Genomic DNA, 22,455 nt, shown 5'->3' with positions numbered 1-22,455 from the left:
CCCATGACCTTGTACAGTTGTGAGTTTGATAAAATCTGGTAGGTGGTTTGATTTGGGGTTGAAACAAAAGGTTGTTAGCATATTCTGAAATGATAGCTAGAGCAAGGCATGGTGGTGTACGCCTGTAATCCCAGCCCTCGGAAGACAGAGGCAAGACAAGCAGGCCAGCCAGCCTGGAGTAGATACCCACATACACATAAGTTTCCCACAATTGTATCACAACTCGATGACAATAGACATCACTGTGTGTGCATGTGGGGGTCCAAAGGGGACATCAGGCATCTCTCCTCCATCACTCCTTTATTTTTTGGGACAAGGACCTGAAGCCTGTTGATACATGTGTGAATTGGATGGGATCTACCTGTTAATGTGCCCAACCCCCAGCTTTTTACATGGGTTTTGAAGATTGGAACTCTGGTCCTCCCACTTGTACAAGAGGCAGCTTCCTGACTGAACCATCTCCTCAACCCATAATAGACATTTAGAGAGAAGACATGATACTACCGCCAGGATTACGTGTGTGAACCCTGGATTTGCCCGGTTCATTCTTGTTATCTCTGCACCCAGTTGTGATCCAACGCTAGCCAGGAAGTCACATGACTGCCCCCCAAATTATGGCAAGCTTAAAGTAAAACCTGCCAGGAAATGTCTGCTACCACACAGATGACTATGAGAAGTAAGTTGTGCTGAAGAGATACCTCAGCAGCTAAGATACTTGCCCTGCAAGCAAGAGTTCAAGTCCTCAGAACCCATATAAAGGCAGGGAGCATGTGGTGGCCTACCTGTAACTCTAGCCTCAGAGGGAAATATGAGTGGTCACAGAGTAGGCTGGCTAGCCAGAACAGTTTTAGAGAGCTCAGTTCAATTGAGAGACCCTGCCTCAATGAATAACTCGGAGGAATGATTCCAGGCATCACACGTGCATAGAAACCTGTGTGACCACATGCATGCACACATACAAAAATGAAAAAGGCATTGATTTCATCTATGTGTGTGCATGCCTGAGTGCACACATGTGCACCCTGTGTACAGATGCCCATGGAAATCAAGAGAAGATTGAGTCCCCTGGGGCCAGAGTTATGCATGGTGGTGAGTCACCCTGTGGTTGCAAGAAATTGGCCTGTCTGCAACTGTCTAATAGCAGCTGAGCCATCTCTCTAGCTCCCTCCTCCATTGGATGTTGTGAAAGCATCTGGCTTGTTGCTACCACCGGAAGCTGGAGGTGGCATAGAAGCAAGAACCGTGTGAACATGGAACTAGAGACCCGGTCAGGGACGGCAGAGCAGGTGAAGCACTTTGAGAAGGAATATGGGATAACAGCGTCAGGCGCTACAGCACACCTGAACTGGAGTCTTACTGCATAAGGCCTCTCCTCTCTAGGCAGCCTTTTAGTGAAACATTCAGCGTGTTGAGGAGATGGCTCAGTCAATGAAGGACTTGCTATGCAAACATGAAATCTGAGTTTGACCCCCAGTTCCTCCTGGAGTGGGGAGATAGGATTCCTGGGGCTCACTAGCCTGCCAGCAAATTAGTGAGGGACCCTGTCTCGATGATGATGATGATGACGATGACGACGACGATAATAATAATATAATGTGAAGCTGGCCATGGTGGCCGTGTGCCTTTAATCCCAGCACTTGGGAGGCATAAGAAGGTGAATCTCTGTGAGTTCAAAGCCAGCCTGGACTACAAAGCGAATTCCAGGCTACGTGGAGAAACTCTGCCACAAAAAACCAAAAAGGAGGGCTGGAGAGATGGCTCAGTGGTTAAGAGCACTGACTGCTCTTCCAGAGGTCCTGAGTTCAAATCCCAGCAACCACATGGTGGCTCACAACCATCTGTAATGGGATCAGATGTCCCCTTCTGGTGTGTCTGAAGACAGCTACAGTGTACTTATATATAATGAATAAATAAATCTTTAAAAAAAAAAAACCAAAAAGGAAAAAAAAAGAAAGAAAAGGGTGGAGTGACTGCAGAAGACGTCTAACATCAGCCTCAAGCCTGCAAACACATGTGCACACATGCAAACATTCATATACATCCACAATTTTTAAATATCTTATGTCTGAGGGTATGTCTGTGTGCCGTGTATGCAGGATCCCTCAAAGGTCAGAAGAGGGGTCAGGTCCCCTAAAATTAGGTACATGGGCTCGTCAGCCAGGAAGTTGCTAGGAACTCGGCTAAAAAAGTATTCAGTGCCCTTACTTCCCAAGCCGTCTATCCAGCTCCACATATCTAAAACAGACAAACTAATTAACAAACACCCCTAAGAGACACATGTTCTAATTGTAACAGGTGAAATGAGGAAAATACATCTGAAATGGGGAAAGTAGAGAGGCACACGATGAAGTAAATTGTTCGGTTTTTATTTATGTGTATGGGTGCTCTGTCTGCATGTCTGTGTACCACATACATTCCCATGCTTGCAGAGGCCAAAAAAGGATGTCAGGTCCCCGGGACTGAAGCCTTGAGAGCTGCCAGGCAGGTGCTGGAATGTGACCAGGGATCCTTTGGAAGCCCAGCCAGTGCTCTTGACTGCTCAACGCTCTCTGCTGCCCCCTGTTGTTGAGACTTCGAATCAGGCATGTGTGACCATGAATTCTACACAGTACAGAAGTGGGGGAAAGCAAGTTGTCGAACAGTTATCTGAAGCACGTTGTTAATCAGAACCACTACCATATAGAGCTGTGTGTGCCCAGGAGCCTGGGTACTGCGTAGGATGGGTCTTGTCAGGGGAGGGGGTGTGTGAAGGTGAACTTGACGACTCAGACTGTTGGGAGTTCTTACAATTCATATCTAACTTATAATCTGAGGGGAAATAATGAACAAGGAAGATAAACTTTTATTTGAATCTAAAACTGTTGAATAAGCAGAGAAGAGACAGAGAAGATAAGTGTCTAAAGAGACGAACGAAAAAAATACAAAGGCTGAGAAATCAGGGACGTCAGAAGAAAAATGGAAGCCAAGGCAGGAAATGGCCAAGAGCAGTCCTCCAAATGTCACCCTTGGTCACATTTCAGAGGTCACTGGGGCTTTACCCTCCTTGGTAATGAAGAGACCTTTTGTTTTTTTCCAGTCTTAGGACAGACACAACACGAAAAACTCCAGCTGCAGTCAATGGTGAGTTTTATCAAGGATCTGCTTGGCCTTTCAACCATCTTTGTCTTATAAAGCATCCGCCTCCTAAAGTCCGGGTTATTTGTTTATTTTTGAGGTAGGGTCTCTGTGTAGCCCAGGCTGGCCTCAAACTCATGGAGTTGAACATGACGGTGAATTCCTGATCCTCTTGACCACCTCCCGGGTGCTGGGATGACAAGCGTCCCTGGTTTATGGGGCTCTGGAGAGGAAAAGTGGGAATATCAAGCAAACTCTGTGCCAACCTACTGCATCCCTTGGCTGGCCTGTTTGTGGTTTTAAAGGAAATACTAATTTCCTTCATCCCCATGTCTCAAGTCATGTTTGCATATTTTTTTCAAACCCACTGGGAAAAGATCAGCTTGAAGACTAAGGAAAGCCAGTTTAAAGGGGTTGTTTGGGAGCTCTGGGGTGGTCATGCCTTTATGGATCTGGAGTAGACAAGTCAGTTAGCCCTGGAGTCCCTGAGAAAAGGCCAAGGCCAAGGCCAGGGCTCTGCATTCCCAGGAAGGAGACTAGGCCTGCTCTCAACCTGGAAGGTTAGTCACAGTCATGCCTGTGTATGTTGTTCCAAATTCCTGGCAGTGTGAGGTATCCCAGCAAGATGTGGTGGATGCAGGCCCAATCCGTGATGCCAGATTTGATTCTGGTTTCTCTAAGGGTGGGAGGTGGGGTCAGAAAGGAGATGGGCTTTCCAGAGTGAGTGTCACTAACAGGCACCGAGGTGGGGCAAAAGTAGAGTCCAGTCCAAAAGCTTATTACTCCACCTTTATTAAAGCTAGGTCCCCCTGTCCACAAGAGAGGGGGCAGGGTGGTTATGGCTGCAGACTAAGAGGGATGGGATGGCACCCTCACAGACCACCCTGCCCTGGCTTGTTCTGAAGCTCGTCCCGGAAGACATGGAAAGAGAAAAGGGATGTGTGTCATCCACTGCTGAACAACAAGGACCCATGTCTTCCTCCCCACTCAATTCGACCTCACCACCCAGGCTCTCCTCCCACCCATGGACGACCCACCCAGCACCTAGCAGCCAGCCTGTTAGCTTTTGGGCCCCAAGGTCATGTCTATACTACAACAACAGATCTAGGTCTAAAAGGGAATGCAGTTGGGTGGAAATCTCACTTCTCTAGCCCCTAGTCACACTGGCCCAGAATTCATGGAAGGTGGGAGAGGCTCCTGGGAACCCTCCACAGATGCCAACAGTATGGGCTGTCCACTGTACAGGGGCCTTGCAGAGTAAGGTGCTGTAAGCTCAGATCGGCATAATCCCTTATGTGGACAACCACTGTGCAAGCCGCCAATCCCTCTGTGGCCACGGACCCACCCATGGCAGAAACACCACCCGCTTCTTGTGTAGGGTGACCCCAGAAGCCAAGTGAAAATGCTTGCAGAGGATGTAGGGCCCTTATTACAGGATAAGAGGGAAGATTCCTGGGCCCACCCCAGTGCTGTGGAAAGGCTGACTGAACGCAGGACTCCACAGTCACTTGCTCCAGGGGAGGGATCTGCTAGGAAAGGCTGGGGGCTAGGAGCCCAGACCAGCACCCCACATATGCCCATGTGTGCTACTTGTAGCCACTAGAGAACAGACTGAGAGGGGATAGTAATACCAAAATCCATGTTGTAGCCAGGGCTTGTCGGACCTGTGTTTAGGGGTTGGAGTGAGGATTTTCAAAGAATAAGGCTTCCAACTCCCCAGGGACCTTGACAGCATCTGAAACCTGGCTACCCGTTTGGTATTTTGCTTTTTCAACTCCTCCCACACTCTTCGGTCATATAAGAGATGGAAATGAATACCTACAATCGACAGAAAATCTTCCCCTGTTGGTACCTCCACTTCCCCCAAAACCTATTGAGGTTCCTGCCAGCACTAGGTTCTGAAAACATACTGGACTCACTCAAATGACAGGAAGATGGTCCCCAAATCTCCCAGGGAGAGATTGGTGGAGATTGGTGGAGGTCAAACCCACCAAGAAACCCAAATGCACCAGAGAGCCCAGTGACAGACTCCTAAAGCAGCGGGGCTCTACAGGCCACCTGAACCGGATCCGTGATGAACTAATAGGTCTTGCCCGCCATCCCACCACCCCTGTAGCACAGATCCAGGGATGGGTCGGTCTTGATCAGGATGGCGGCCCATGCGCACCCAAGCCAGATCTGAAGCTTGGGGCGGAAGGGACCTGAGCACCCAAGAGTGGGAATCCTTAGGCCGCGGAAGAGACGGAGGACACGCCGCGCGCTTCGACAGGCCTCACAGGATGCTCTCCTCGTAGGTGCCCGAGGGGCTGGCGAACGCCGCTGGATCGGAGCCGAAGCTGGTTCCTCCGGCGAACTCGAGCAGCGTTCCAGCGCCGGAGCCCGAGCCCGATGGAGGCAGAGGCGGTATTGCCTTGGCAGGCGCCTGGGCCTTGGCGGAGGTGTTCTGCGCTGGCGCGCCCCCCTGCCCGCGATGCGTCTTCATGTGCGTGAGGAGGTGCGAGCTCTGCGAGAAGCGCCGGCCGCAGTTGGAGCACAGGTACGGCCGCTCCCCTGTGTGTGTGCGCTGGTGCGTCACGAGCACGGAACGCTGAGAGAAACGCTTGCCGCACTCTGGGCAGGGGAAGGGCCGCTCGCCCGTGTGGCCGCGCCGGTGCTTGGCGAGGTTGGAGCGCTGCGCGAAGCCACGGCCGCAGTCGGCACAGCGGAAAGGCTTCTCGCCCGTGTGCGTGCGTCGGTGCCGCTTGAAGTCCGAGCTGTGGCCGAAGCCCTTGCCGCAGTCGGGGCAGCGGTGCGGCTTCTCCTCGGCGTGCGCCCACTGGTGCCGCGTTAGTGCCGCGCTCTGGCCGAAGCGCCGGCCGCACTCGGCGCACGCGTAGGGCCGCTCGCCCGTGTGCGCGCGCCCGTGTGCCGTGAGGTGAGCGCGTCGGCTGAAGCCCGCGCCGCACACGCCGCAAACGAACGGCTTCTCGCCCGTGTGGCCGCGCACGTGCGCCGCTAGGTGCGAGCCGCGGGCGAAGCGAGCGCCGCACTCCGGGCACGGGAAGGGCCGCTCGCCCGTGTGCGTGCGCCGGTGCCGAGCCAGGTGCGAGCCGTACACGAAGCTCTTGCCGCAGTCGGCGCAGCGGTGGGGCCGCTCGCCCGCGTGGTAGCGCTGGTGCTTAGCCAGCGCAGCGCGCCGCCCGAACGTCTTGCCGCAGTCCGAGCAGATCCACGGACTCTCCTCCTCCGCCAGCGCGGCAGGTGCCGGCTCCGACAGCAACGAGCCGACGGCGGGCGCGAATGCTCGCAGGCCACTATCCGCCCTGGCGCCGGGGCCCGCGCTACGGAACGGGTCGCAAGCCAACCCCATGCCCTGCAGGGATAGCGGGGCGCCCAGGGGACCGGGCAGATGGCGCCCATCGGTCTGCAGCCGTTCAGAGAACTCGGGGAACCCCAGCAAGGGGAATCCGTCCGGATGCAGCCAGGACTTGGGGTGCATGGGGAAATGGAAGCCGAACCGGTGCGAGGAAGGCCCTTCGCCCTCCGCCAGGCCGTTGCCCATCTCACGAAACCTCCTGTCTGGCTCAGGATCCTTCTTGCTGTCGGGGACAGTCGCCTCTGCTGCCGCAGCGACCACCACCTGCTCATCCTGTCTGACTTCAACTTCATTGTCTCCATCGGCCACACCAGCCTTGGGCTCTTCATTCTTCTCTGCGAGCCCGGACTCCAGTTCCTCGGGTTCCGCCGTGGCTACGGCCGCGATTGCCATCTCCACCTCGTTGGGAGCCATCCCTACCTCGTGTGGAGCGGTAAGCGCGCCATCGCCGCTGCTGGGTTCCGTGCAGCCGCCACCACGCCGGTGACGCTGGAAGTCGGCGCGCAGGCGGAAGGCCTGGCCACAGTCAGGGCAGCAGTGAGGACGGTCAGCGGTGTGTACAGCCTGGTGGCGGGCGAGCGCTGAGCTCTGGCTGAAGCTACGGCCGCAGTGTAAGCACGGGTAGGGCCTCTCGCCCGTGTGAGTGCGCTGATGGGTCACCAAGTAGGAGCGCCGCCCGAAGCCCGCGCCGCAGAAGACACAGCGGTAGGGCCGCTCGCCCGTGTGGATGCGCCGGTGCGTGACCAGGTGTGACTTGTAGACGAAGCGCTTGCCGCAGTCCGGGCACGGGAAGGGCTTCTCGCCGGTATGCGTGCGCTGGTGGATGGCCAGGTGCGAGCGGTACACAAAGCCCTTGCCGCACTCCTCACAACCGAAGGGCTTGACCGCTGCGTGGTAGCGCTGGTGCTTGGCCAGGCGCGAACGGTGAGGAAACACTTTGCCGCACACATCGCAAGTGGTCTCCGGACATCCGATGGGGACAGCCACTGCGGGAAATGCCCAGGGCACCAGAAAGTTCTCCCCAGGCCCCCGACCGGACAGGAAATGTTTTGCTTCAACCTCCTCCGCCAGAATACCAAGGCTGCCTGGGTTGGGTCCCCAACCCTCTGGGGTCTGCACCGAATCTGAGTCGTCGGGGCCCCAAGTCCCAGGCACATCCCCCACTCCATAGGCAGCAGACCACAGCCCGGGGGGCTCATTCTCCTCCTCTGCCATCTCAGCAAGGAAGTCCTCATCATCTTCCTCCTCGTGGTCCTCTAGGTCGTCGTTCCAGAACCAGGCTCCTGACGGATGAAAAGAGAAAGACGGTACAATTTCACCTTGGCAGGGAAATTGGCCTTCATGGCAGCCAGACCCTTAAGTCAGTCTGTGTGTGGTGCATGCCACAGTTCCCTTCTACTCAGGACAGAAACGGCTAGTCAGGGAGAACCATGTGGAGAACTCACCTTAAAGAGTGCCCAGGAGCCGTGTATGTGGGGTCTTGAGTTCCTCCGGGTTAGAGGTCACCCCTGGGCTTCATTTTCCTGAACTCTGCATTGCAGAACTCTGGGGCAGCTTAGAGGATGTGTGTATTGTGAGTACGCCTGGGACTTTGTGCCATTCCCATCGAGATACACAGCCTGACTCACTACTGCCCTTTCTGGAACCTGTGGGCTCTACAAACAGGTCTGTAGGGCCACCTCATTCCAGAAATGAACCTGTTGACAACGCCCCCATGATGCACCCAGGAGACACAGGGACACTGGAAGTGTTCAGAGCACCTGCCCCCCCCCACCCTCGTTCATCATACCCCCCTCAGAAGTCAGCCACTGAAAGGGCTGAGCTCCCTCAGGTAGGGCAGAAAAATCCTCCCAGCCACTTGAATCTGAGGGCAGAGGTGTGGCCCATCTAGACTGCTGCTGGCCCCGGGTGAGCCTAGACCACAGAAGCCAGGGACTGGGCCAAGACGTCTCAAAAAACCACAGCTGGCTTATAAGGTCAGCAGCCCTCCTTCTGCATTCTAGATGTTATTCACAGGAGAAGACAGCACAGTGCCACACACACGAAGCTGCAAGGGCCTAGCCACAGATAGGGATGAGCACACTGTCATATGGCAAGGAAATGGGTTCATTTTTTTTTCTTAGTCTGTACCACCATTGTGGTAATATATAATTTAGAAGCTGTAAATGGAAACATTTGTTAAGCCAGTTTACCTCCAGCTGTCACCAGAGTAATGAGGAGTGGCCGGCGGCCACGTACCCATGAGCCCAGTAAGGCAGGGAAGCCAATGCAGAGGAACAAATCCAAGTCCCTGGATTTCTGAGCCAGTCTGCAACTCTCCGGGACCTAGTTCTAGCAAGAGCTGAGAGGGTAGGCTGGGACTTGGCCAGAGTCTGGGGACAGCAGGGATGCCTACTGTCTTAGAAGGTAAGCCCCTGCACCCCACTCTGCAAAGTTCTCTCTGTGGGGTGGGTAATTCTGAGAGGCCTGGGGACTCACTGCTACCTCGGGTTGGCACCGCTCAGCAAGCATGAGGCCTGCATTGTGCTCAGCGGTGTTTAGAGGCCACTCTGGAGAAGTCAGAGCTGGCTCTACCCCAAGGTACCCCTCAGGAAGCTACAGGCCTTCTGGGAAAGGAGAACCCCAAGAGAGACCAGCTTTGGTCCCCCATTTCCTGCTTAGAGTGTTTGCTCAAAGCCATCTCCAGTGACAGCCACCACACAGAGCCTGTCTCTGTAAGTCTCAGGTGAGGATTCATCAGGCGTCAGGCGTGCCGTGAGACTTGAAACCTAGGGTTATGGTGTGTTGTGTTCCTTAACAGCTAGCAGGTGGTGGGGGAGGGCAGCAAGGTGACCTTGAGGGCCAAACCCAGACCCACAGGGTAGTGAAGTTGGGGTGAGGGCTGCCTTGTACCCAACACTTTCTCCAAGGATCTGACCGTAGGTGAAGGTTCCAGGAAAACACAGGCTCAAAGCCCACTGTCCAGCAAATTACACAGCATGGCCACAAGAATATCTTCACAAGCCATGCCCTGAGCTTGGGATACCCAGACCCTGGTAAAACCGGTTTCCTGCTCACAGTAAGGGAAAAGGGAGAGGAGCTGGTAGAGGGTAGTAAGTTGAAGCCCTCAGAACTGTGGGCTGTCACCAGTTTCCCCCATGTCTCAAATGTCACTGGGTCACAGCCTCTTTGTTATAGCAGCTGGCGGTATGAGTCTTCTAGGTTCCTCTGATGCACAGTCCTGGGATTTACAAGCCCGAAACTAGTTCATTCCATGATTCACCCCAGGAGATCTCCCATGGCAGATGCCCCAAGTCTATGTGTCCTCTGAGGACTGCATGAGTCAAGCTGGGCCCTTTACCCAGATCTTTGCTCCAGAGACCCTGAGCGACCAGTCCCTTCCAAGGATACAGGGTGGGGCGCTGGCTGTCTTGGAGGCAGCCTGGCATCAGTCGTAGAGAACCACTGATCCTGACAAGGTGTTGGAGACTGAGGTCCCTAGTCAAGTTGCCATTTTCTTCCCATTAACAATCTGTTGTCCTGATGGGCCCAGATAAGCATCCACCCCCATCTCCAGTGGGAGATGAGCTCAGGCAAAGTTCCTTCCCTTATTGGGGACAGTCCCCAAGGGAGGAGGCATTCTACAGTGGTGTGCAAGTCTATAGATGCTGGCAGCATCACTGCCAGGGAGGTGTCTGAACTACAGCTTGGAAAGGCAACCAGCTCCTGTAACTGGCATCTGCCCCCTAAGCCAAGCTGTGGACAAGCAAACAGGTCTGGAGGCAGGCAGCCCTTCTCTGGGGATGGGCACTGGGTTGCCCCCCACCCCCAAATTGCTGGTGAGTGGCCTCTAAAAAACCAGCAATTCTTTGGCCTTGATGTCTCATGCGTGATGTGCAGATTCAATACCAAGGCCCTAGTGTTAACTGGAGCTGGGTCTGCCCAGATGGAGACCTTTGTCACCTCATCAGAGCATGTGCTCAGCACCTGGACATCTGTCTGCCCCTTTGCTCCAGGTGCTAAGCCAGCCTCTCTGCCAGATACTGTCTGTTCTTCCCTCCCACCTGCACCAAGCCCAGGGACCTGGGAAACGACAGAACTCCAGCCCTTTGTGCCCTGACTAGGACTAGAGGACGCTACTCTCCAGGTTCCCTCCAGGGACCCTCTAAAACAGCGGTTCTCAATGTTCCTAAACTGTGACCCTTTAACACAGCCCCTCATATTGTGGAGACACCCAATGATAAAGTTATTTCATTGTGACTTCATAATGAATTTTGCTAGGGTCATGAATCGTAATGTAAATATCTGATATACAGGATATCTGATAATGCGACCCCAGAGAGATCTCGACCCATAGAATGAGAAGCGCTGCTCTCAAGTGTCTAGTTGTTCATGGCTGTGTGCCGGACTGCCTGCTGGGGTGTTCCTGCACTGCCCCTGGCCAACAGACCTCTTCCCTGTGGCTCTCCCTTCCCTGTGCTCATTTCTGCTTAGCTGAACCACTAGGTAGCCAAGAGCCGCTGGGTCAGCTGTCCCAAGGCTCACAGCGTGCACTTCGTTGAGAAGGGTCACGTGAGGGGCTCCAGACATGCCCCAAGCCCCACCACAGCTGTGCTTACTTGCTAGTTCTGGATCCTCACTGCTTAACCCACATCTCTACCCACTGAACTATATCTTAATGTTTAAACGGGGCCACTCCTGGGTGTTGTGTGTCCTTTTTATCCTTTTCTTCCGGAAATGGGGCTGGGAAGATGGTAAATCCTAGCACTTGCCACACGAGTACAAACCCCTGAGTTTTCCCAGCACACGTGTGTGAAAAGCTAATGTGGCAATGTGCTTGTGATCCAGACTAGGGAGGGCGGACATGGACAGAGTCCTTGGACTCACCGGCCAGCCGGCCAAATCATGAAGCCCCAGATCCCAGCGAGAAACCCTGCCTCAGCAAGGCAGACAGCTCCTATGTTGACTTCCAGCCTCCATGCACAACTGCACATGTGCACATGCACACATGCACACACATCAAGAAAAGAAAACGGGCAGAAGCCTGCAGTGGAGTCGGGGTGGCCCCTACAGGGCCAGTCCTGCTCTAGTCGGCACAGCTTCTGTAGTGCTAGGGAGGAAGAACGCAGGGAAGGTCTGTCTCAAGTCATAAGGCCAGGGACACACAGACACAGAGAAAGGGGCAGCAGCCACTGGGGTAGGCCTTCTCCGGCTGCACTCCCTGCACTGCAGACTGGAGGCAGGGATCTCTCCAGACCACATGGGTGTTTACACGGACCAAGGACCCTGGTGTGGAAACTGGGTCAGGAGGATGAACTTGTCTGGATGATGCAGGAGTGAAGAGTTGGAGGTGGCTAGGATACCTAGAGACCAGGCTGACAGGCAGTGGGACTGAGCATCACACAGAAAGTGACAACACCTGATGAAGGGACGAGGCCAGGCGCCCACACGTCATGTACAGCTGAACTCACAAGGGACAGAGGCAGGTTAGAGTCTTGTCTTACAGGACTAATTTAGAAATCCAGATGGCCAGCCTCAGGACAGACTCAGACAGTCTCAGTGCCCAGCTGGCACTGCTGGGCAGAGACGAATATAAAAGGACAGAGGAAAAAGAGAGGCAGACAATGAACCTCTCAGTATCCTCAGAATCTTCAGAAGGGAAGACCTGAGGGCTTCCCCCAAAGTCGGCCATCACGTTTGGATCCCCTATGGGCAGTCATGTGACACATCAGACATGCACTGGGGGCTGGGAGGAGAATAGCTCAGAAGTAAAGTGTTCACCATGCAAGCATGAGGACCTGAGTTCAAACCCCAAGTGCCAATGAAAAGCCAGGCGTAGTTCTCGTGTCTAATCAATTAATCCTTTGGCGGGCAGGAGAATCCTGGAGAGCCCACAGGCAGCTAGCAGACCCTATGTGAGTGGTGAATCATACTGACACCCTGTTGCAAAAAGTGGAAGGTGAGAACTAGCGCTGGGGTTGTCCTCTGACCCCACCCATGATTCTTTTTCTTGAGACATTGTAGCCCTGGCTCACGTGAAACTCAAGCAGATTCATCTGCCTTTGCCTCCTGAGTGCTGGGTCATGACCCTTTGAGGATCAAACAGCTGTTTCACAGGTGTTGCTTAAGACCACCGGAAAACACAGATGTCCACATTGTGCTTCATGGCAGTAGCAACATTATAGTTAGGAAGTAGCAATGAAAATAACTCTTCGGTTGGGGCTCAGCACAACATGAGGGGCTGCAGCACAGGGAAGGTTGAGAACCACTGTTTAGAAGATGTTCATGGACCCTTTGCCAGCTGCCACTCTGCAGACAGAGCCAGGCTGAGAGACATCTCGGGCCACCAGCTCCAACACAGAAGAAACAGAGCCACTGACCCAGTTAGCCAGTCCTCTCAACGAGCTTCCGGTTCCCATCCAGGTGTGTAGCTGTGTGGCACCTGTTACCTGGTGTCACCTGCACTGAGAAGGACCACACTCCTCCCATGGACCCTTCAAGGGAACACAAGGGCACACCCTGAACCTACACTCAAGAGGTTGACTCGTGTCCCACTCTAAGTGGGTTTTCTAGACGTGTCCATGAATGGAACACACCTCCCACTTGGGCCCTCAAGAACACTACCTAGGGGGTTGGGGGATCTAGCTCAGTGGTAGAGCGCTTGCTTAGCAACTGCAAGGCCCTGGGTTCGGTCCCCAGGTCCGGAAAAAAAAAAGAACACTACCTAGTTTGGGGGCTTCATCTGAAGGAAGGCTAGATTCCTGGTTGCCCCTCAGTACGCTGCTGTGAGGACTCATGAGCACACCAGAGTGAGGTTTCCCGTCTTCTTGCTTTCATACACATCTATGATATAACCCCACCGTCGGGTGACAACACCCCAGCCCCCCAGAGAGACACCTTTCAGGCAAGGGTCTCCATCACTCCAAAGACCCCATGAGATGTGTAGAACCCATAACGTATTCCATGTGCATGCTCGGGGTGGAGTCTGAGGGTTTAGTTCAGTTGCTTTATCCTCCGTATGCATAATGTGGGGCCCAGGGAGTTGAACAGGCAAAGCCTGAACCAGTGCAAGGCAGTGGAGGGGGAGACAGAAGAGGAGGTGCTGGCATGGTGGCACACCCCGGAGGGACAGAGAGAGGTGGATCCCTGGAGTTCATGGGCCAGCCAGCCTCAATTGGTGAGCCTCCAAAAGCAGTGAGACTCTGTCTCAAAAGAGAAAAATCAGGCTGGATGGCTCCAGAGGAAGTGGAGAGACTGCGGAGGAAGTGGAGACCCCTTATGGCCAAATAGGTGGGCAAGCCAGAAAACTGGTTGGTCCAAGTGTGGAAAGCCACACTGACGGTTTGGTGGGTTTCTGTGCCAGTTTGCCAACTCCACTCATTTATGAAGGAAGAAAAAAATAAACGAAATGGACTCTGAAGGTTCTCTAAAGACGTGCACTAGCCCTTAGAGCTCTGTGAAGCTGGACCAAGACTCGGGAGCGGACGGCAGGGGTCAGCACACAGCAGCCCTCCCTGTCTCCTCACAACCACTGCAGACCCCAAGACATTAGCATTAACCTCTCAGGGAGGTAGAGGACCAGGCGAAGATCTGCTGAGTGCTTGCCTTGGTAAAGGCTAAAGTCAGACACAGCTCTGAGCAATGACCCTCCAAGGCTGGTGTCCCACTCACCCGTGTAGACACCAGTGACGACGTCTCCCTCCTCGGGATGGGGGCTGTCTTCGACCCAAGGTTCTTCTCCTTGTTCGAGGTGGAAGATCAGATCCGGCTTAGGGATTGGGTATCCTGCCCAGGAGAGGGACAGACGACAGCTGCAGGGATGATGGCTGCTCCAATGGGGCCCAAGGCATCCCGGTCCACACTCGAATCCTCTGCTCTCTGCCCTCCCAGTCCAGCCCTTCCCACCACCTCTGCTCTGAGCTCCTATAGTCCACGCCCCGGAAGCCTTGCATCCAGCCAGCTGTCCTTCCACACCCACCCCACACCTTCCATCAGGATACCCACCCTTTCTGCTCCTACCTACAGGCTTCTTGGGCTGCACGGTTGAGAGGCCGGTGGACTAACAGCTTCATAGCACGTCTTCCCCTACTCCAGACTCCCTGCACCCAGAGGCCAAAATGGCCTGACTGCTCTAAAGTCCTTTGGCTCAAGAAGCTAAGCCCTCAGAGCCCTCACTGACTGCCCTGGGGGCTGGGGGGGGGTTTCCTTACCCAAGGAAACCAGGATCCCATAGTTTTCCTGCATCACATCCCGATAGAGGTCCCGTTGGTCCACATCCAGCCTCTCCCACTCCTCCAAAGAGAAGTACACAGCCACATCTTCAAAAGTCACCAGGCCCTGAGGAACACAGAGCCCCAGGAGAGAGGCTGAAGGGATGCCCTGCCTCCAGCACCCATTTGAAATAAGCTTGGAAAGCCCAGCATCCCATCATAGATGGGACCACATGTGTCCACATGCTACTGCAGCCTCTCAGGCCTCTCACGCTGTGATGGGGCCCATCTTCTATCCAGAGATGAAAACCTCAGACTCAGAGAGGGCAGAGGCCCTTGCTACCCTCACATCCCTTCCCTGCCACACCCACTGGTCCCAGCAAATACCTTGGCTGGGATTCGGATGGACAGGTGGTACCAACCAAACTGAATGTGGGTGCCAACACCTGACCCAACAGCAGGAAAACAGACCCCAGGAAAGGGAGAGCCATTCTAAAAAACGCCAACCTGACTCGGGGTGGGAGCTACAGTACTAGAAACAACATGATGGCCTGGGAAGGCACAGGGACCTGGGGAAAAACATCACCACATAAACCCAGGGCCTGGAACCTGAAGCCATGTTCTCGCTGATGCCCCACCCGCAGAGGGCTCCAGACCACGGTGTAAGGCCGCTGGGGACAGAGAGGCTGATCGGTGCCCAGAGCTGCCTATGCAGAGAGCAGCTCACCTGAGTCAGGAAATGCTCGTCATCTTCCTCTTCCTCCTCTTCCTCTGGATCGTCACCCTGAGTAGTGGGAGGCAGCCGGGAGGCCTGCAGGGCTGAAAGGAAGAATGCTCAGAGCCAATGGTACCTGGCTGGCAAGCAGGGTGGGGCCCCTGGGTCCTCCCACACTTCAGATCCAGGTCCCCCTTCACGGCCCCAGCCTCTCCGTCTCCCTGGCAGGGGCAGAGTCCCGTCCTTACCTTTTCCTTGAAGAGCTGGTGACTTGGCATCAGCACCATTGCTAAGCCGCTTCTGGGTCCCTAAGCTCAGAGTCTGCTCCTCTGCCAGCACCTCCTCCACATCACCGTCATCGCCATCATCGCCACCACCAGTGTCCGCTGAGTTGGCCTCCACTTCCACTCCCGCCGCCTCCTGCACCTGTGTGGCCACTTCCTCTTCTACTACTACCTCTTCCTCCTCTCTCCCCTGCTCGTCATCTTCCTCTTCTTCCTCCTCTTCCTCCTCGGGCTCAGCATCACATTCCGAGCCATCTTCTGCTGGCTCCAGTTGGGTATCTGGGGAGTCTGGAGCAGTATGAAGGGCAGCCATCATCCCCGGGAGAGAGCCTCCGTGTGGCCTGAAACACAGAGGCGTTTTGCAAAGGTGGCCACAAGAGCTAAGTGGGGGAACTGAACTCTACCTGCCATCTCAGGCTGGGCAACAAGCAGGCCCAGAAACACCACCGAAGGGGCTCCCTCCTCAACAGCCTCTGGGACATGGCTCCGGGTTCTCTCATCAGCAGCCGTGTGTCTAGTGGGAGCTCCAACCTGTTCCTGGGTGAGTCACCATTATCCCAACCCAGTCTATCCTCCAGGACCAGAAGCATGGGATGCAGGCAACAGAGCCAGCCCCAGGGATCCACGTTTGATCCATGAGTGTAATCTACAGAGGGCGGCCTGGTCCACACAGAAAGCAAAGAGGCTTACCCAGCCCTCGGTGCACATGAACCAGGCCAGGCCCGAGGACTGTCGACAACAGGCACTTACAAGGCTTGGGGGAGATGCAGGGCCCGAAGAGGATCTTGTTTCCTTTCAGAACCCCGTCTGTAAGTCAAGAAAGAGACATGGAGGGGGCTGGAGAGATGGCTCAGTGGTTAGAGCACTGACTGCTCTTCCAGAGGTCCTGAGTTCAATTCCCAGCACCCACATGGTGGCTCACAACCATCTGTAATGAGATCTGATGCCCTCTTCTGGTGTGTCTGAAGACAGCGACAGTGTACTCACATAAAATAAGTAAATCTTTAAAAAAAATGTTTAAAAAAAAAAAGAAAAAAAAAAAGAAAGAAAGAGACATGGAGGGCCATGAGCACGCATTACTCGACTACTGATCTTCCCCTGGTGCTGTGCAAATCTCAGGCACAGAGATGGAGCCTGGCTCATCACTGGTGACACGTGAGGTGACCCTCCTTTACACTGGAGGGTCAGAGAATAAGCATGGTTGAGATGTCAACACCTCAGAGGCTCACAGAATCCTGCTCCCTCAAAGATGCCACAGACTCGGTCTAGCTGAATCTGGCCTGGAGCCTAGAGCCACGGGCTTAAGGGGACAGGAACAGAGGTCCTATAGCCACTAAACTGTTCCTTATCTACAAAACCCCAGCCCAGGGGATCTCCAGAGTGGGGTAATTGTGTTTCCTTTTTGATTATGTTTTCGTTGCTGTTTAATTTGTGGAATAGTGGTGCACGTACGTCATGGCAACGGTGAAGACAGGGTGACAACTTGCAGGAGTCAGTTCTCTCCTACCGCTTGGGTCTCGGGGATCAAACTCAAGACGTGAGCCTTGACAGCAGGCACCATTAGCTGTCGAGCCATCTCTCTGCCCCGGTGGCTTTCACAAATTCATTCCCATGTCTCCTTTCACCACCCTGCCACCTGGAACCTACCCTGTGTGTATCTCAGATCTCAATGGGACTATTTTGCAAAGCAAGGCAGGCCACCCCAGCATGCTGAGTTCCAAAAAGGTCCTGAAATGCCAGGCCACACCAGACCCTGCAGCCACCTCCAGCAGGCAGCATTGCCTCAGGAAGCTTAAAACCAGACGGTGGCAGGTGAAGATGCCCAGGGCCATGAGAAGTCGGAGCACTGTGCCTGGTATTCCTTTGGACACACATGAGCGGCCTGCTCAGGTTGGGCTCACTGTATCCTATCCCCTTTCTGTTCAGACATCTTTAAAACCTAGGCTCTAGGGGATGAGGAGATGGCTCAGCAGTTCACAGCACTGGCTGCTCTTCTAGAGGACCAGGGTTCAATTCCCAGCACCCACAGGGTGGCTCACAACCATCAGTAGCTCCAGTTCCAGGGGATCCCATGTCCTTTTCTGTTCTCTGTGGGCACCAGGCATACAAGTAGTACACAGACACACATGGAGGCAAAACACATACTTTTTTTTTTTTAATTAAACTCTAGACTTTGGTACTGGGTCAGTCAGTAAAATGCTTGCTTCACATGCATGACGACCTGAGTTTGTTCTTTAGAATGTAAAAGCTGGGCATGAGGTACATGCCAATCATCCCAGTACTGTGGAGACAGAGACACGAGGTTCCATGGGACCTGCTGGCCAGCTGACGTGGCCAATTCAGCTCAGTGAGTTCCAGGCTCAGTGACAGACGCTGTCTTAGAAAACCTAAGGTGGACAGCTATTGAACCATTGACTTCCGGCCTCCACACACATCATTCATACACACACACACACACACACACACACACACACACACACAGATCAAAACAAAACTAAACGAACCCCACCCCACCCCATATTTTAGCAGCTGGAACTCTCTGATCATCCCTGCCAGTGCCAACCGTCATGCCCCTCCTCCCAAATCCACAGGCTGGGACTCTTGACATCCACAAGTCCCCTTTGTCTTGTTCCCGAGCACTATCTCGAGCTATATTCAGGAGCACCTGTCTCAAAGATTGAAGCCACAGAAATAAGTTTAAGAGAAGCATCGAGGGGTTGGGGATTTAGCTCAGTGGTAGAGCGCTTGCCTAGGAAGCGCAAGGCCCTGGGTTCGGTCCCCAGCTCCGAAAAAAAGAACCAAAAAAAAAAAAAAAAAAAAAAAAACCTTCAAAAAAAAAAAAAAAAAGAGAGAGAGAGAAGCATGGGGGGGGGGATTTAGCTCAGTAGTAGAGCGCTTGCCTAGCAAGTGCAAGGTCCTGGGTTCGGTCCCCAGCTCCAAAAAAAGAAAAGAAAAAGAGAGAGAGAGAGAGAGAGAGAGAGAGAGAGAGAGAGAGAGAGAGAGAGAGAGAGAGAGGCATCAGAGGCTTCCAGGGCTCTTTGGTGTTGAAAGATGCCTGAAGGGTAGGAATAGATGTATGCCTTAGCTGTCCTGGCCAGAACCCAGAGGCACCGAGAACACTAAGGGAGAGATTTCCCAACCACCACCTACCTACCTCAGACCTAGAGAAGGGCTTACTCAGGCCTAAGGCTATAGAGCCAAGCTGAGCCCAGACACCCACAGAGCTAACGCCTATCCACTGGCCACCACCTTGGGCAGCAACTTCAGACTTCCCGGAGCCAGACTGTTGTCTGCAAGGACCCAAGGAAGGAGTAAAGCTGGGGCTGGGGAGGTAATTCGCATGTTTGCCACAGTAGCATGAAGACCTGAATTCAATCCTCCAGAAGGGGGTTGGGGGGGTGTGTGTCAATGCAGAACACAGTGCTATCTATCCGTAAACCAAGCCCTGGGCTGTGCTAGTCAGGCAATCTGAGTTGGTAAGCTCTGGGACCAGAGAGACACTGCCTCAAATAATATGATGACGAGTGACCAAGGAAGACAGCTATGCCGACCTCTGTTATATACATGTGCACTGTATGTATCTGCATGCACATATGCACACACAAAACTGTGTGGATACACTGTACACAAAAGGGAGGACGAAGAGGCAGCCCACCTTGGCTACGTCTCTTCCCAGGCAGCACGCACATTTTCTTTACGGACAAATTACCGAGGGATGAGGAAGAGTCTCAATTTCTTCCCCTTACTTCCTATCCCAGATACACAGTAGTCACTCCAGTACTTACTAAAGACATGGCCCAGAGATCTATAGTTAATGACATGGACATTGAATATTTTTTTAAATCATTGTCAGGGCTCCACTGTCACACTCCACAATAGGCAGGCCACGGTTGAGGGAAGGGTACACGGAACCAAAACCCACCCCAGAAGCCATGGAGAGTCTCTGTCTCCAAAGAAGACAGTGGATAAAATTGAGTCCGTGCACCAGCCCTGTTATGGTTACTGTTGTACACTTGACAGGATGTGAAGTTACAGAAGAAAAGATGGCTCGGGGATGTCCGTGAGGGAACGGCTAGATTAGGTTAACCACGGTGGGGAGATCCACCCTAAACATGGGCGGCACCATTCCCTAGGCTGGGGCTCTGGTTTGAATGAAAAGGGGAGAGTGAGCTAAGCCCCAGCATCCACCTCTCTGCTTCCTGACTGGGGAGGCCATGTGAGCAGCTGCCTTTAAACTGTGAGCCAAAGCAAATGCTTCCTCCCTTGAGTTGCTCCTTGTCAGGACAGAGCATGAAGGGGGGAAAACTATTAAAAGCCTCTAAGGTTTGTAATGTCCATGGGAAGACAGGGCAGAAGCCAACAAAGGCCTGATGCTCCAGGTGCTTTCACCCAGGATTCAGAATACAAGTTCTGAAAACCAGTCTGACCCGGGTAGGTCAGTTCATATTCCTGCAACTCAGGCCCTGGGTTCCCCTTCTCCTGGGATATTCTCAGCCCCATCCTGGCCAGTCAGCCCCTAGAATGCCTTTCTGTTCCATTCTCCTTGACCTCTCATCCTGGATTAGAATGCAAAGTTCACAGCTACATCAGGCAAAACCCCTGAGGCACTTCGACCCATCTTTCCACTAAAATCCTGAGCTTAGGGGACAGTGCTGCAGACATTCAGGATGGGGTGCAGCGCTGTTCATGAGAAGGGAATGTGCAAAGACACAATGGTAAAGTTTGAAAAGTTAGGAACTCCAGAAAAGTCCCAAATCCAGGGGGACCCATGTGAAGGAGCATGTTTGTGTGTGTTCATACGCGTGCACGCACACTTGTATCTAGTTATCTTCATTCCTGCTCAGTAGCCCCCACATTGTCCAGAATGTCTTTCCCTGTTCACTATGATCCTCACCATCTGGCCAGTTTCTGGAGCCCCTACTCTCCAGGGTTGCTCCGTGGATGTCATCCACGACCCCCAGACCAGGCTCCTCAACCAGGCCCGCTAGCCTCCTAGACCAGAACAAAATGCCAAAGCCACCCACCCAGGCTGAGCAGTTGGGCTGATCCTCGATGGTACCTGCACCTCCTCTCTCTCTCTGCTTGTGTCCACATAACGCACCCTAGATTCTGCCACCCACCTGGGGTGTGGGGATCAGATTTAGCAGAGCAGCCCGGCCAGCCTCCATTTACAGATAAAGCAGGCTGAGCCACTTCCCCTCGATGTCACAAAGCTGGCTGTAGGGCGCCAGGACAAAGTCTTTCCCTCTTCTCCCTCCCTCTAGGTGGGTGTAACCTAGCATCCACTACACGCTTGGGCCAGAGTGGTGACAGCCCTCCTTGAAAGGTGTCTCTCCAGGGGGCGGGAGCAGCTCCAGCCCAGCACCCGCCCCTAAGCTGGAGAAGGCGGCGCTAGCACCTTGCAAGGGTGCAGTGCAAGTTGTCCCTGGCCCGCCCCCTCCCACGCTAGAGTCTGCTCCCCTCTGGGGTGTTAAGCCATCCGTGACGTGCCGCGCAGGCCCAGGTCGGTACTGGGGGGATCTAGGGGCTTGGAAGAGCCAGCCCGTGCAGCTGCAGCTCCGACCCCACCAAGGACAAGCCTTGCAGCCCCGCGATCTCCCCACGGACACCCGAGGCCTCCAGCTCCTTAGCATCCATGACGGCCAGCCTTGCCGCCGCCACCGCCCCCAGCGCGCGCGTCCCGCCCGCGCGCACCTGCCGCGTCCGCGCGCCCCACTCACCGCGCGCGCGCCCGGGCCCGGCCAAGCCGGAGCGAGACACGGACTTGTGGGGGGGCTGTGACCACCGGGGACCCCCCCCGCACTACACAAAGTGACGGCCGCGAGCTGCGCGACGGCGGAGGAGGCGGCGGCGCGTGGGCACCGGAAGTGCAGCCTGCCGGCCCCGCCTTGTCCGCGCCCACGGGGGGGCACTTCCGGTCATGGGGCGTAACGGAGCTCTGAGTGTAGACAGGGGGCTGCTGCGCTGCACCCCCATATGCATGGAGGATGTTTATGGCTACTTGCAACGAGCATCCCTCTATTACCTGCTTCTCTATGTTTCAGGAGACCCCTGCCCACCCTTGCAGATGTCCACGACATCATGCCAGCCTCAGCAAGCATCTCTTTCCTCCAGACGACAGCCTGGGTCTACCTTCATGCCAGGATGTGCCGCGAGCCCGTCCTCTTGCCCACTGGACCCTCCCTGGATCTCATGATGGTGGAGAAGGGTAGTGACCCCCTGTGTATATTCAGGCAGCGCTTGTCTGACCCTGATATAGGCAAGGGTGTGGCCAGGAGATTGAACCCTTCTGGCGTTACTTGTGTGTGCAGGACAGTGCTGATAAGGGTGTGGCAGATCGTGAGGGGTTGCTGTGGACTATAGCAGTCAAATTCACGAACGCTTGAAGATTGACTCCAGAATAGACTTATGTTCTTCAACTCCCTAGTCTGTCATCCCGACACCTGGAAGGAATATGGAGAAATAGCCTTGCATGACTTTGACAGGTTGAACTTTGACAGCCCAATGATATATTCACAGCCACTGGGGCAGTGCTCTGTAGCCCCAAATGGGCCATCTTTTATTATGAAGTCCCTGGACCCCGAGACTGCTGGCCACCTATGTCTGGAGTAAATGCCCTAGGTACCTACAGAGACCAACCCTGGACATGATCCTGGGGAGACCAGGGTGCTAGCTTCTGCCCTCCTCTCTTCCTTGCCTGCCCCTCCCTTATATTGAAAAGTCTTTGTGAAACTCTCATGCTTTAGGATTCACAGCCTTACTCATTTTAGGGTAAGCCCTAACCCCTGCCTCTATTTG

General features: G+C 54.2%; 1 protein-coding gene across 3 annotated transcripts; it reads right to left on the bottom strand.

Annotated features, from left to right (window-relative positions):
* Positions 1-2,350: 2,350 nt before the first annotated feature.
* On the bottom strand, positions 2,351-21,542 carry Zfp316 (zinc finger protein 316). 3 transcript variants are annotated; one of them, NM_001107121.2, is given in 7 exon segments: positions 2,351-7,752; positions 14,120-14,233; positions 14,659-14,785; positions 15,386-15,477; positions 15,622-15,998; positions 16,348-16,464; positions 21,378-21,542. In NM_001107121.2, coding segments are annotated over 5 exon segments (3,051 nt in total). In that variant the 5' UTR covers positions 15,974-15,998; positions 16,348-16,464; positions 21,378-21,542; the 3' UTR covers positions 2,351-5,386.
* Between the last annotated feature and the right edge of the window lie 913 nt (positions 21,543-22,455).

This window comes from Rattus norvegicus, chromosome 12 (genome assembly GCF_021556685.1).
Source record: "Rattus norvegicus strain SHRSP/BbbUtx chromosome 12, alternate assembly SHRSP_T2T, whole genome shotgun sequence".
Taxonomy (NCBI): domain Eukaryota; kingdom Metazoa; phylum Chordata; class Mammalia; order Rodentia; family Muridae; genus Rattus; species Rattus norvegicus.
Note: the sequence above shows the minus strand (reverse complement) of the source record. Positions and strands in the feature narration are given on the sequence as shown.

What these genes read in the sequence shown, in the direction of transcription:
- Zfp316 (XM_087578241.1), bottom strand. Translation starts at nt 15,973, where the DNA reads ATGATGGCTGCCCTTCATACTGCTCCAGACTCCCCAGATACCCAACTG. An exon ending in ACCAGCTCTTCAAGGAAAAG is followed by an intron (nt 15,478 to 15,621) that starts GTAAGGACGGGA and finishes TCTTCCTTTCAG; the next exon opens with CCCTGCAGGCCTCCCGGCTG. An exon ending in CGTCACTGGTGTCTACACGG is followed by an intron (nt 7,753 to 14,119) that starts GTGAGTGGGACA and finishes TTCATCCGTCAG; the next exon opens with GAGCCTGGTTCTGGAACGAC.